Below are 12,557 nucleotides of genomic sequence, written 5' to 3' on the forward strand. Positions count from 1 at the left end.
TAATATGTAAAACCAAAGTTTCATTCCTTTTCAGTTATTTATACATAGCATTTTATGGTGCTGTGACTCTTGTCTCTTTTCGGCAGATTCAGTTACCGCTGTTGACATCTCCTGAAGTACCAGCAGTGTACAACTCAGGTCTGGTCTTTGAGAACAGTGTTGGCCTTCCCATTATATCCCAGCTGGCATGGACTTCTCAAGTAGTCCAAAATAGTGGAGCTCCATCTAAATCTAGCACACGCTGTGGTGATATGCAGCCTCCCACAGTCAGTGTGACTCTGCCATTAACTTCAGCTGGCTCAGTACTGTCTTCAGTGAAGTCTTCTCTGTGTACAAATTCTGTTAATGTGACTTCAAACAAATTAGAAATGCCTGCAACATCTACATCAACTGCAACACCAGATACTTCTTTGGAAGACTCCACTAGACCTAATTCTCAGATTGTACGTTCTGCTTCACCTGAATATGTCCATAGGAAGGGTTCAACAGTCACTGCAGAGCCTTCTCAACAAAGTGTCTTTGAAACTGTACAGTCGTCTTTGTTTCGGGAAAATGCTGCAAGGACAGCAGAACTGGCTAATTCTGACTTTCCCTGTGTGAAACCAAGTGGAGCCCAAGCATGCACATCAGGAAGCATGCCAAAGTTTTACAGACCATTCCTGGAAGAGAGACAAGAAGACAGTGGTGAAATAGAAACACAACTTCCTGCTGTAACTTGTTATAATCGAGAACCTTCACCACCTTTTCTTCACTCAAGAGATGCTGTAGAGACACATGACAGTGACCCAAGTGGAAGAGCTATTGTCAGAGCTAGTCTTTCTGATAACACTCTAGATCTTTCAGACTCTTTTCTAGTAGAAAGTGGAGGCAACCTTGATTCCAAGCCACTAGCTCCCGTAGCTGATAAGTCAGTGCTTGGAAGTTGTGCAAACTCTGACGATGATGATGTAGTGATGGAGATCAACGTTATTAACAGCACTGAAGAAACAGCTAAACATGAGATTTCTGGGAGTTCAGAACCTTGTATTCAAATGCAAGTCACAGAAGTGATAAATGAAGCTATGAAAAATGTTCAAGTGCCCTCAGTCAGTGGTTATAAGGTGAATTTAATGGAAAAGGAAAGATCAACAGAAGAACGGAATAGGTATTCATTGGAGCAGCATATTGTTGATGCTTGTGTCCATGAAACTCCATGTGTGGCTGTATCTGTTACTGGTGCTGAAACTTGTGAATCCCATTCAAAGAAAAAGAGTAGTCTTCCTGTAAATAGCTTGTCAGAGTCGGTTATTGTTGAAGTAGAAAACTGTTCAGAAAACAGTGACTGTATGACAGTAAGCATTGTCCCAGAAGACATTGCTTTGGGTAAAGATCCAGATGGTAGGTCTCCTGCAAAAGAAGTGGTGAGTCCAAAGAAACTAGTGAATGCAGATGGTAAAACTTGTGTAAAAGAGTTGGATTTGTCTTCTGAAACTGCTATGACCATAGACAGAACTCGGGAAGTAAGCATATCATTTGTGCCAGACTTAGAACTTCCACATAGTGTTTGGCATTCTGAGATAAAAAATGAGATCTGCAAAGATAAGCTGACTTCAGTTATAAAGCAAAACAGCCTTATGCCAAATGAGGAAGCAATAAAAGAAAGTAGTGCTATTGTAGAAAGTGACAGTTGTTCCTTGGCTGACAGAGAATTGGAAACTTTAAATAATATCTTAGATATGGAAACTCAGAAGCCTGAAACTACTTTGGATATTCAAGAAGGAGCTGAACCTAGCAATGATAAAATCATGACGATATCAAACAGAGAAGTGGGAGAAATGCACAGAGATCATGTTTTTGAGGAGAAGTTGCAAAATGCTTTAGATCAGGACTACATGCTTTCAGACACTGGAATAATTAACCTAGAACGTCAGAACTCTTCTGATGCTCATAAAGTTCTGACAATGTGTGCAACCAAAGAAATATCCAGTTCTGAGTGTGATACTGGTTCTGCTAAATCCCAAGAAAAGGAGGATGGCAATGTCAGTGGGGTTGCCTTATTCCAGAGCAGTGTTACAGACCAAGTTGTCTCTAGATCCAGTGGAACAAAGATTGTCCAGTGTCTGGATGTGCCTCATTCAGAAGAGGAAGAATCATCAGTGGCTTCTCATGTGGCAGTGGATGGGCTTGTAACAAAGATGCTACAAAATAATCCAGATCCCACAGCACCAGAGAACCTGCCCTTGTGTGCACAGAATATCTCAGACTATCATGTATCTTCGCCTTCTAAACACCATAACCTATCTAAAGATACATACTTGGAAGATGTAACTTATGATTCTTCCTGTAATTGTGTGCCATCTTCCTCTGGATCTTTGCCCGGTGAGAGCTCACCTCACCAACCAACTCCAAAGGAAGAGGAATCATGTAAATCAGGGGCAGTTGTCAAACCTTTGAGCGGAACATTTTGCGGTTTGCAGGCCACAGTAGTAGAAATGACTTCTCCTGAGTATCCTTGCAGGTATGAAGACTCTGGAGCTTTTACATCTGCCAAGAGGTCCATTAGTGAAACAATGAGCCAGGAAATGAACATCCAGTCATTGTCTCAAAATGAACCTGAAACTTCCGTGAAACAGAATGCATGCAATAAGGCAAATATTTCTCATGCCACTGTGTGTATAGAGTCTGAAGGCTTTCAGTCAGATCATGTATATATGATTACATCGGTATCTACAAAAGGTGTGCCACAGGAGGTTAGTGATTTGGGTATCCATAAAATACATTTGGAAGTGAGTGCTTCTGAAGGGGATGAAGAGCAAACCGATATGAATGTAAATGCCAACTCTTTAAAAATGGATAATCATGTTAGATACGGAGACAAAGATGAGAGTGAATCAAAGATGGATACAGAGATGAGAATATCTTCAGTTACAGATTGTGTTGAAATATCATATGCAGAAGTGGGAACTCAAACTAGGCTAATAAATGAGAGGGCAATAAACTTACTGGCTACAAAACCCGCAGCAAATGGAAACAAAAATAGTGTGTCAAACACTAGTATCTGTGAGGAAGAAGTAAACATGTCTGTGGACACAAATTTGAGTCTTCAACAATTTTCAGAGGCATATGAAAGAACTATACTGGATAACAATGCAAGTAAAAATTCCTGGAGAGAGTTCTCCAAACAGATGGAGTTAGATTCCAAAGCAGAGGAAAAGCTGCCTTCAGAACCATGGTTAGACACCTTTGATGGAAAAACAGTATTTGTAGCTTCATGTTCTTCTCCAAATAAAGTGACATTTTTGGAAAACACACAGAAATTGGTGGAAGTGATGAATCCTGAGTCACCGATTGATGTAGGTAAAGAATTTCTTGATCGGTGTCTGCTACAGAAGAGTGACTGTACTTTGGAAAGAAAGTGGTCTCCAGGGAAAGAAGAGGACGGGTCATATATTTCTGTGTTTTCTTCCAATTCTCTTTCAACCACTAACACCAAGTGTATTAAAACAGTTGGAATCCTTGTCAGCCATACTTTGGATTCCACTCTTAATGATAACAGTGAGATGTGTGATACTGATTGCCAGGAACTGAAAACTGCTTGCTCGGTAGTGGATGATACAGCATCAGGGGAGAAGCAGCTTGATCAGTCAGCTAGTATTGAGAATACAATTTATATAAAGACAGATGAAGATAGTATCGAAAGCAAAGTGATAATGAAAATACCTGGAGAGAGACATGACTCAGGAACAGCCATTAATGATAGCATATTTGAACAACAGAAAAATATAGAAAACAAAGGTATAGATAAAGAGATGGAGATTATGGCAAATGTGTGTGTTGGACAAACGAATCTTAATCACAGCAGCATTACAGAAGGACCCACAAACAGGCTGGAAGGGAATACAGCGTATTACTCTTCAGAATTAGAGGGAGGAACAGCAGATGATCTTTCTCCATTATGCTTATCCAAACAGACTTCTCTAGTAGTGGAAAGAAGCTCTGACTTTAATGATTATTCTTGTTCGCAAAGACAGTCCCCTTACTATGTGAATAAAAGGGACATGGGAAACAATCCAGAACCTGTAAATGATTATGTCTTGCCCCAGCAGGACACCAGGAATGAAGAAGATACGAAGTTGAATGATGAAAATAGAGTTGAGGCAGTAAACCATAAATGGAGTGTAAAATCAGTTACACTGGAAAAAGATAAAGTGGAATTTAAGCACCCTGATGCACATTTTAGTGAGCTTGATTTGGGAACATTGAATAATTACCAAGAGGATAATAACTCTTCTGTTAGCTCTGGCCATTTGGAATTACGACAGCTGTCTAGTGCATTTCATGACCCGCAGGAAACAGATTCCCATGCCGGGGAGTCCCAGCATTTGGAAAGTAACATAGACTTGAAATCTGAAGAGGATCCTGTGAAACAATCACTTTATCCCGAGGATTTTGTCATAGACAGTGATTTGAAGAAGCTATGTGAACAAAATATGACTACTGAAATCTTGACACCAACTGGTTTGGAAAGGAGTATTCAAAATAGTATATGCCAAGAGGAAGGTGGAATCAAACTACAAACTTCTGAAATGGACACACAACCGTGCAGTGTAGACAGAAATGATCTTGCGGTCGGGATGCAGGCTGTTGCATTTGGAAAGCCTGAATCTGCCAAAGAAAATATAGCTGAAAACCTCCTAAAGGAAATTGAAACTGACCCTACAGAGGGGTCTGAGTTATTCAGTGCAGAGGAGCTTAATTTATATATCTCAGATTCTGAAGTTGAAAAGGAAAAGGAAGAAGAAAATAGCATGAGAATGAAAAATGCAACTGAAATGCAGTATGATAGAAGCAAAATCCTGAAGGAAAAGGACACTGTCATCTGTGATCCAAACAGTGTTTCTGACAGCATTATTCTGCAAGCTGACCTGGACTGCAAACCAAATGAAGATCAGCTTGGCAGAGTGATTGAAACAGATGATATGAAATCAATGATAGGTACAGAAAAGTCAACAGATATGAGTTTGGAGGAAAAAAGCTATTCTTTTTGCAATGCAGAATATGATCTAAGTGAAGTTAGAATTGCTGGACCTGAAAATTATAGCACCGGCATGGTAGTTGGTGAATTCAGTCACTTAGTAAAAAGCCCAACACTGAGAGAAGAAAAAACAGAGAACCAAGCAACTGCAGAACATGAGCTTGGGCCCTTATGTTGTCCATATAATTCTATAGAATTTCCCTGTGTACCAGGAAGCCAGAGAGAGATGGAAGCAGTGAAAGGCAATGCAGAGGTTGGCTTGAATAAGGGAGATGCAGGTTGTTCAGATGAACATGTAGGAAATGCTGATTCTAATTCTATCCAAGCTGGAAAAAATCTAGAGAATCCGGAGCCTGAGAATAACTTGCTTGATGGTTGCATTCAAGAACTAGATGTGGGGGCACCAGCTGCACCTCTTGGAGCCCTGAATACTGTGAAAGACTCTCCAGTAAATGAAATGCTGACCAGCCTCTGTGCAGAAAAAGATAAATTTAATCAGAAAACAGAAACAAATGAACTGGTATATATGCAGCAAGAAAGCAAAGACTCTGAACCCCTGAAATCCCAAGCAAAAATATGCCAGCCCACAGGATGTGCAGACTTTTCTGAAGGCAGTAACGAAGGTTTAACTGTTTCAGAGTCTAACTTTATGAACAGAGTGGAATCTCATAAAGAGGAGAATGAAGATTCTCAGAATAAAGAAGCAAACAAAAATAATTCTTTCAGAACACTAAAAAGACACATTAGTAGAACCGAAAATTCTGCAACTTCAGTTTCTGAAGATGAGCAGTGCTCCCAAAAGAGAAACTGCCCTTTGGGGTCTCTTTCCATGCAGCAGTCTGTATCTGACCTGCCCAGTCCTAATGTAACCTTGTTTTCCATTCCCACTGATTTGAAGGAGTGTCATGATCGGTTTGTTAGCAGTAGTGTTAAGCAGTTCTTTAAAAAATACCCCATTCTTCAAACCGCTCAGCATCTTGATGAAATGGAGAAGGGAAGTAGTAAGAATATTGCCCAGCTGGTGAGAGAATTTTTTAAAAAAACAAATGACTCTGAGAACCCGGTAAATGAAAACATAAAACCTGAAAGGTTTGTGCCACCCATTGAAAGTAAAGTAGAAGAAGACACTGACTGTAAATCTGTAGGTGAAGTAGACCATGATGACCTTACAAGGAGAGATGGAAGCAGTTTACTTCTATTTTCAAGTATTGAACCTCAGGTAAATGGAAAACAGTCAGTTAAATTAATATCTGAGTCCCAGAGTCTCCCTCTTGACAGTCAGTTTGGGTTTACTGAACTTGCTGCCAGTTCAGCAGATTCATGGACTGATGTACTAGAAAAAGATGTGGTAAGTAAAATTCCAGAAAGCCCAACTGCAGATTCCCTGTCTGAAGAGGAACAGTTTCAGTCTAGGGTGTGTTTAGCATTAGATAATCAATATTCTTCTAATAAATCTCCCCTGAAGTCTCCTGATGTAGATTCTGAACAGAGCACCAAAATCAAAGATTTGGACTTCATATTCTCTGACACATCGAATAGCTCTGTTGAAAGTGAGCATCATCAGCTTACCCGAAAACTAAGTAGCAGTAGTTCTAGTGGAACAGGTGATGGGCTTCATGAAGGTATTGGCAGTGACAGTTTTAAAGCAGCTGGTCTTGACACACAGTCAGGTTTTTCATGTAACTCCTTAGAAGCCTCAGCTGTATATTGGAGTGATGATGACACAAATATAACTTCAGATCTCATTGCGACATCTAGAGAAAGCAGCCAGTGTGTTACAAGTAACTTTCCACAGCAGTTGGAGTCAGAAGACCATGTTGAAAACATCAAAGACAAAAATTACATGCCAGTACTGCACCGGGCTGAGAGAACACTTGATGGTGTCAAAACGCCCAGTATAGAAGACTTATCAGTTCCTGCATTCTGTGCGAATTCAATAACTGGGGCTGTTCCTAGTTCACAGAAGATCACCTTGAAGGCAGAAAGTGATGTAGACCAACATGAAGTCCCTGAATTTGATGCTCACAACAACACACAAAATAATGAAATCTCCTGTCTTCAAACAAAATCTGCATGCTCTCCCTGCAAAGGTAATAATTTTTTTTAAAGGAATAAAAAATACATGTCTTAAGGCAGAAAAATGCATATGTTGTGGGCTGGGGGTGTGGCTATAAAAACTCCCAGAAATAAATAAATTTGGCTATCACAGCACGTCATATTTATTATGGCACATAGTCCCTATTGTATAGAGAAATTATAGTTGTCTGGTTTCATATTGATAAATTTCCCTTTTTGCATGAGGAATGTCTCACACACAGTGTTTTGGAACCAAATTTGCCTTATCCTACTGTGACAGATCCAAACCAGTGGGGTACAGGAGTCTGGTAGAGGGCAAATATACTGGTCACTGGATGAGTAGTTTTCTGTTCCCTGAGTGACCAGAGCAGGGGCTGCACTAGAGTAATCAGGAACCTGCTAGAACCAATTAAGGCAGCCAGGCTGATGAGATCACCTGCAGCCAATCAAGGCAGGCTAATCAGGGCACCTGGGTTTAAAAAGGAGCTCACTCCAGTCAGGCGAGGAGGAGCCAGAGGAGAGGAAGTGTGTGTGAGGAGCTGGGAGTAAGAGGCGCAAGGAGCTGAAAGTGAGAGGGTGTGCTGCTGGAGGACTAAGGAGTACAAGCATTATCAGACACCAGGGGGAAGGTCCTTTGGTGAGTATAAAGAAGGTGTTTGAAGGAGGCCATGGGGAAGTAGCCCAGGGAGTTGTAGCTGTCATGCAGCTGTTACAGGAGTACTATAGACAGCTGCAATCCACAGGGCCCTGGGCTGGAACCTGGAGTAGAGGGCGGGCCCGGGTTCCCCCCAAACCTCCAACTCCTGATCAGACACAGGAGAAGTTGACCCAGACTGTGGGGAAGATCACTGAGGTGAGCAAATCCGCCAATAAGCGCAGGACCCACCAAGGTAGAGGAGGAACTTTGTCACACTACAAACTTGGAAGTAGCTTACATCTGTTGCTCTGGCTCCTGCATTTCAGTTATAAATTTAATATGTTTATATTTTTGTATAGACACTTTTTTTCATCTTCCAGCATGTTTTTTCTTGCATTCCTCATGGCTGTGGACAGAGCAGCCTGAGTGGTATGGCTAATGCAGATTGAATTTGTTGAAAAGTATAAAATATTGTAGTTCTGTAGCCTATTAGTGTTCTGGAACACTGGTCTTCTGTCTAAGGGTATGTCTACACTGCAATCAGGGGCTTTTGGGCCATCTTGTACAGTCCACACGGACGTGCACGCTGCCGCAGCTTCACTGCTCTGGTACCTGAGGGAGCTAAACTAAAGATAACTTGTGTCTACCTGAGCTGTGATTAGTTTAGACCTGCCCTAACACAGATGTGCCTCAGCAGGCCTCATATTTATGCAGACACATAAACACAAGGCCCCCATATTTCTCTATCACAGAATTAATCCCTTAACAACCTCAACTTTCATTAAAAAAAGAACAGTTTGTAACCCGTATGGTTGTGAAGATAGCCTCAAAAATATAAACCAGTGCCCCGCCTGAGTCTGTAAAGAGACAAAAACAAATAACGTTGATTGATCCATTTTCATCCTTAAATCTGAGGGTAAAAATGATATTCTGAGCTAAGGAAGCCTCTATTAGTAGAGTCTAAACGAAGCGGCTCACTCTAAAATGCAGCTGTTCTCTTTTGGTGCATAACTAACATTGAATCAAGGGGTGAGGGTAGAGGGCACCCAAATGTTTCAAGCTGTATTTTTTTTTTCCTTTGATCAATCAAAAACTTGCCAGGTACTCCACAAAAGCAAGTTTACAGTCCTTGCCCCAGAGCTTGCAGTCTAAACTTGGATATGACGACAAGTGTGGGTTATGGATAAATGAAATAGCAGAATTTAGGAGAGGAAAGGGAGAGGTGAAGCAAAAAGATCACGTGGTTACACAGTAAAGCAGTGACCCATTGTTGGTTTTAAACCTGCCGTGGCCTTTTGAGGGGATGGGGTTTGCGAGAGAGAGAGAAGGGAGGGAGGTGACCTGGTAAACATTAAGGAGGGCATTCCATGTATGGGGGTGGCTTGGAAGAAGGCAGAAAGGAGCAGGGTTTGAGTGAGATGAAGGGGGTATCTAGGCTGGCATAATTGGTGGAATTCAGGGAACGTGGGAGGGAAAGCAAAAGGAGACAAGATTGTAGCTGAGAAGCAAGTAGCAGAAGCTTGAATTTGATAGGAATATAAGGAGCCAAAGTGGGGATTGGAATAGTCTAGATTTCTGTGAATACCAAGTTAAATGTTTGGTGGGGTTTTTTTCTCCTCACCTCTAGATTTAATACCTGTAGCCACAGTGGATTGGAACACTAACTCACCTATACAAGAACAAATTACATCCCATGTCAGACTAGGCGTTAATTCCCAGATGCAGTTAAAAAGAAAGCTTTCTCATGAGGAGCATGACGACACTGGTAACAGAAGCAGCATTTCCCCTCTATCCAAAATGTGTCCCCCTGTCGTTGCAATTTCTTCAGAGTCTGCTGATGAGGAACCAGCACCAAATCAAAAGGAAATTGGCACCCCTGATGCTTTAGGATCATGCAGCACTTCTCAGACAAGCCTTACTGAATATGTTACCCAAATGCCATCCAAGTCTGAAGCCAAGCACTCTTTATCACTGCAGAAGCTGAAAAGTTCATATGCATCCATCCCTCCTTCTGCAGTCAAAGTGGGCAGTGCTTCTCAGAAGGCTGTAGATAGTAATGTAAGGAGATGTCTTCAGAGCTCTTATTTCAACAGTCAGTTGGAACTCTCTTCCTTTAAGCTTCCTCCTCCTGAGGCAAGTGACTCTGCTGAGGTGATTAATAGCCGCCATGAGAGAACTGACAAAGAGGATGACTTTGCAGAAGATAACCAGCATGGAGACCAGCAAAACCAGAAAGGACAAACTAACCTATATGATTACATGGATGGAAGAGTTGCTTCGGAGCCTTGTATTGCAGTGGGATCGAAAGACCCTAGTGACTTACAGACTACTAATGATTTTAGTAGTATGAACAGTGTGCCAAAACTAGAGGTTATGGATTTGTCTAGGTCAGCATTGAACAATTTAGCTTGTGAACGTGCTGCCTTTCCTGCTTTCAAAGAAGAAAATCTGCAGTGTTCTCTGCAAGTACAAACGCTTTCTGACACTTCTGATCATTGCAGCCTGGACTTCAAGGAGTATCCCACAACTCTCGTTCCAGTAATCTCAACTTTGCACAAATGTGGTGCCTCAGAGACTTCAGTAAGCTCTCTGCCAGACCATTCATTTCAACCGTCTGTAGCAAATCTTCAGATTCAAGACATGGTCCTCTCTCCATGTAAGTTTAGCCAGCTAGCTTCGGAACATGTTTGCTCTTCAGATGAAGCTTCCTGTCATTCTGAGGATTTAGGTGAAGATATGGAAGAATTCCCATCCGTGTCTACAGAGAGTTCAAGTGCTATTGGCCTCTTGTCTGAAACTAAAAATATGGACAATCTCTCTGATGCTGAAAATTCTGCTCCCAAAGCAAGTTCCAGTAATACAAACATAATGGAGAGTGAACTTCAGAAAGCCTGGGCTTTATCCGAGGGAGATATTGAGTTCCAGTTGAGTCAGTGTCAAACTGTGCTTGATGAAATTTCCCAGACTCTGTGTGCTGTGGAGGGCATTGATAAAGTGCACATGGAGGAATGGAGGTAAAGCTTTATTTTTGAGTCCATAGCTGTCAAACGAATGAGACCATTGCGGGGGAGGCAGGGTTGTGGTGGTCAGAGCATACTGATAGGCAGGATTCCTGACTTTAGGCATGTTCCTTTAACCTCTGTGCCTCAGTTTACCCATTTGTAAAATAGTGTGAGTAGCCACTTCACAGGGATGTTTTACATTACTATACGTGGCAAATTTGCTGAACAGTCCTCGTTTTTTATTTCCTGCGCTCAAATGATCATAAATGTTGTAAGAAAATTTCTTTTGGGTAGAATCTCTTCATGTTTGGTGTCAGCCCAGTGGTGAATTTCTTAAGGAACTGGTGAGGAAATGGTATCCAGCCAGTATGAAAACATGAATTAATGGCGTCAGAACAGGAACTACTCAAATATCCAGGAACCTGTTGTCATGCCTCTCCAGTGTGCCCTCTTGTGGCCGTGTGGGTGTATTACACTTAGTGCCCCTTGAGTCTTTTCCATTACAGTTCAAAAACAATTACCCAGACCAGGTTAATTCAACCCTTCTTTGCGCGGTCTACTTTATTCACAGGTGCAGCATATTCCCCTTCACCGGGTCGGGTTTGTTAACTTATTCTACAGCAGTAACTCACCTGTTCAGTCTCTCCAGTTCATGCCCTGCCTGGATCCATGGAAAAGTCCTGGTCAGTTTCCTCCACTGTTCAGAAGGCCCCAGCCCTTTCCCCAGACCTTGGTTGCACTTCAGACAATCCCCCATGTCTCTTTTCTTAATACAGGGGCCTCCTAGCTCTCCTTGGAGCTGGAGTTGGACTTTAGGCCGACTGCAGAGTCTCGGGCAGCTTTTCCCCACTCAGTCCTTCTCTGCTCAGTCTGGGAGGGTTCACCAGGCAACCTTCCTCTGCTAACTCAGGGCTGTGCAGGAGCCTCTCTACTCCCTGTGGTATCTGCAGTGCCTGAGGGAGGAGGCAGTGTTTGTACAGGCACTTCTCCCAGCTCATTCTTTATTGGTTGGGTGAGAAGGGAGACTTGCCCCACCCTCTCTGCAAGGCTCCTGGGTCCTTACAGGAACAGTGACAAGATTCCTTCTCCATTCCCATGGCCACTTTTCCTCTTGTTCTATCCCCCTTAAGTCTCAGGTATAATAATCTGTTGGCTCCTTAAAGAGCCATCCTATGTGGTGGGGTGGACTGACCTCTAGGTGCTACTGCATTTAAGAGGCAGACCACCCAGGGACACCCACATAGAAAGAAAATTAAATTAATGGGAAACACCGATTATCTGAATGTATTTTCTTAAGGAGTACAAGTCTGTGCATGCTCCACGTGTTGATATCCCTGTTTTAAATTAATTTATGCACTCTTACCAATTAATCCAACTTCATAGAACTGTGCAGCATTCCATACCTCTGAGCAGCTTGAAGCAGTTGTCCATTAAAAACAAAACAAAATAAAATCCTCAGCCTGCCATAGAGATGTATGTGCGTTTCACACACAGCTCCCCAAAAAAGTTAAATAAAAAAATACTCACCTCTTGAAACCCAAGACTGGTAATTCAGTCCTTCACCAGAGACAGGTTTAAGGTCTGTTTATCTTGTGATAGCTAAAAATTAGAAACAGAAGCTTTAGATCACTGTAAACTTCTAGTCAATGTGCATAACGAGTATGGCTGGAATACAGCAATACAATATTGTGTCCCTCTTTTCCTTCCTGTAATACTTCTGCTGCCTCCGCTCCCTTATACACTAAGACACGCCACACACTGGCTAACAGTCTTTCCAATTTTCTGGGGTGCTTTATTTGGCATTCTTGTTCTGTGAAGGGCCTAAGGG

General features: G+C 42.0%; 1 protein-coding gene across 2 annotated transcripts in view; it reads left to right on the forward strand.

Moving 5' to 3' along the window:
• Positions 1-6,313: 6,313 nt before the first annotated feature.
• Positions 6,314-12,557, forward strand: part of LOC123364406 — a 73,748-nt gene continuing 67,504 nt past the window's right edge. For both annotated transcript variants that reach the window (XM_045006524.1, XM_045006525.1), the window contains exons 1-2: positions 6,314-7,104; positions 9,355-10,741. In XM_045006524.1, coding sequence (XP_044862459.1) covers positions 6,858-7,104; positions 9,355-10,741 — 1,634 coding nt within the window. In that variant the 5' untranslated portion in view covers positions 6,314-6,857. The remainder of the gene's footprint in view (positions 7,105-9,354; positions 10,742-12,557) is intronic.

Source organism: Mauremys mutica, chromosome 2 (assembly GCF_020497125.1).
Source record: "Mauremys mutica isolate MM-2020 ecotype Southern chromosome 2, ASM2049712v1, whole genome shotgun sequence".
NCBI classification, from domain to species: Eukaryota; Metazoa; Chordata; order Testudines; family Geoemydidae; genus Mauremys; species Mauremys mutica.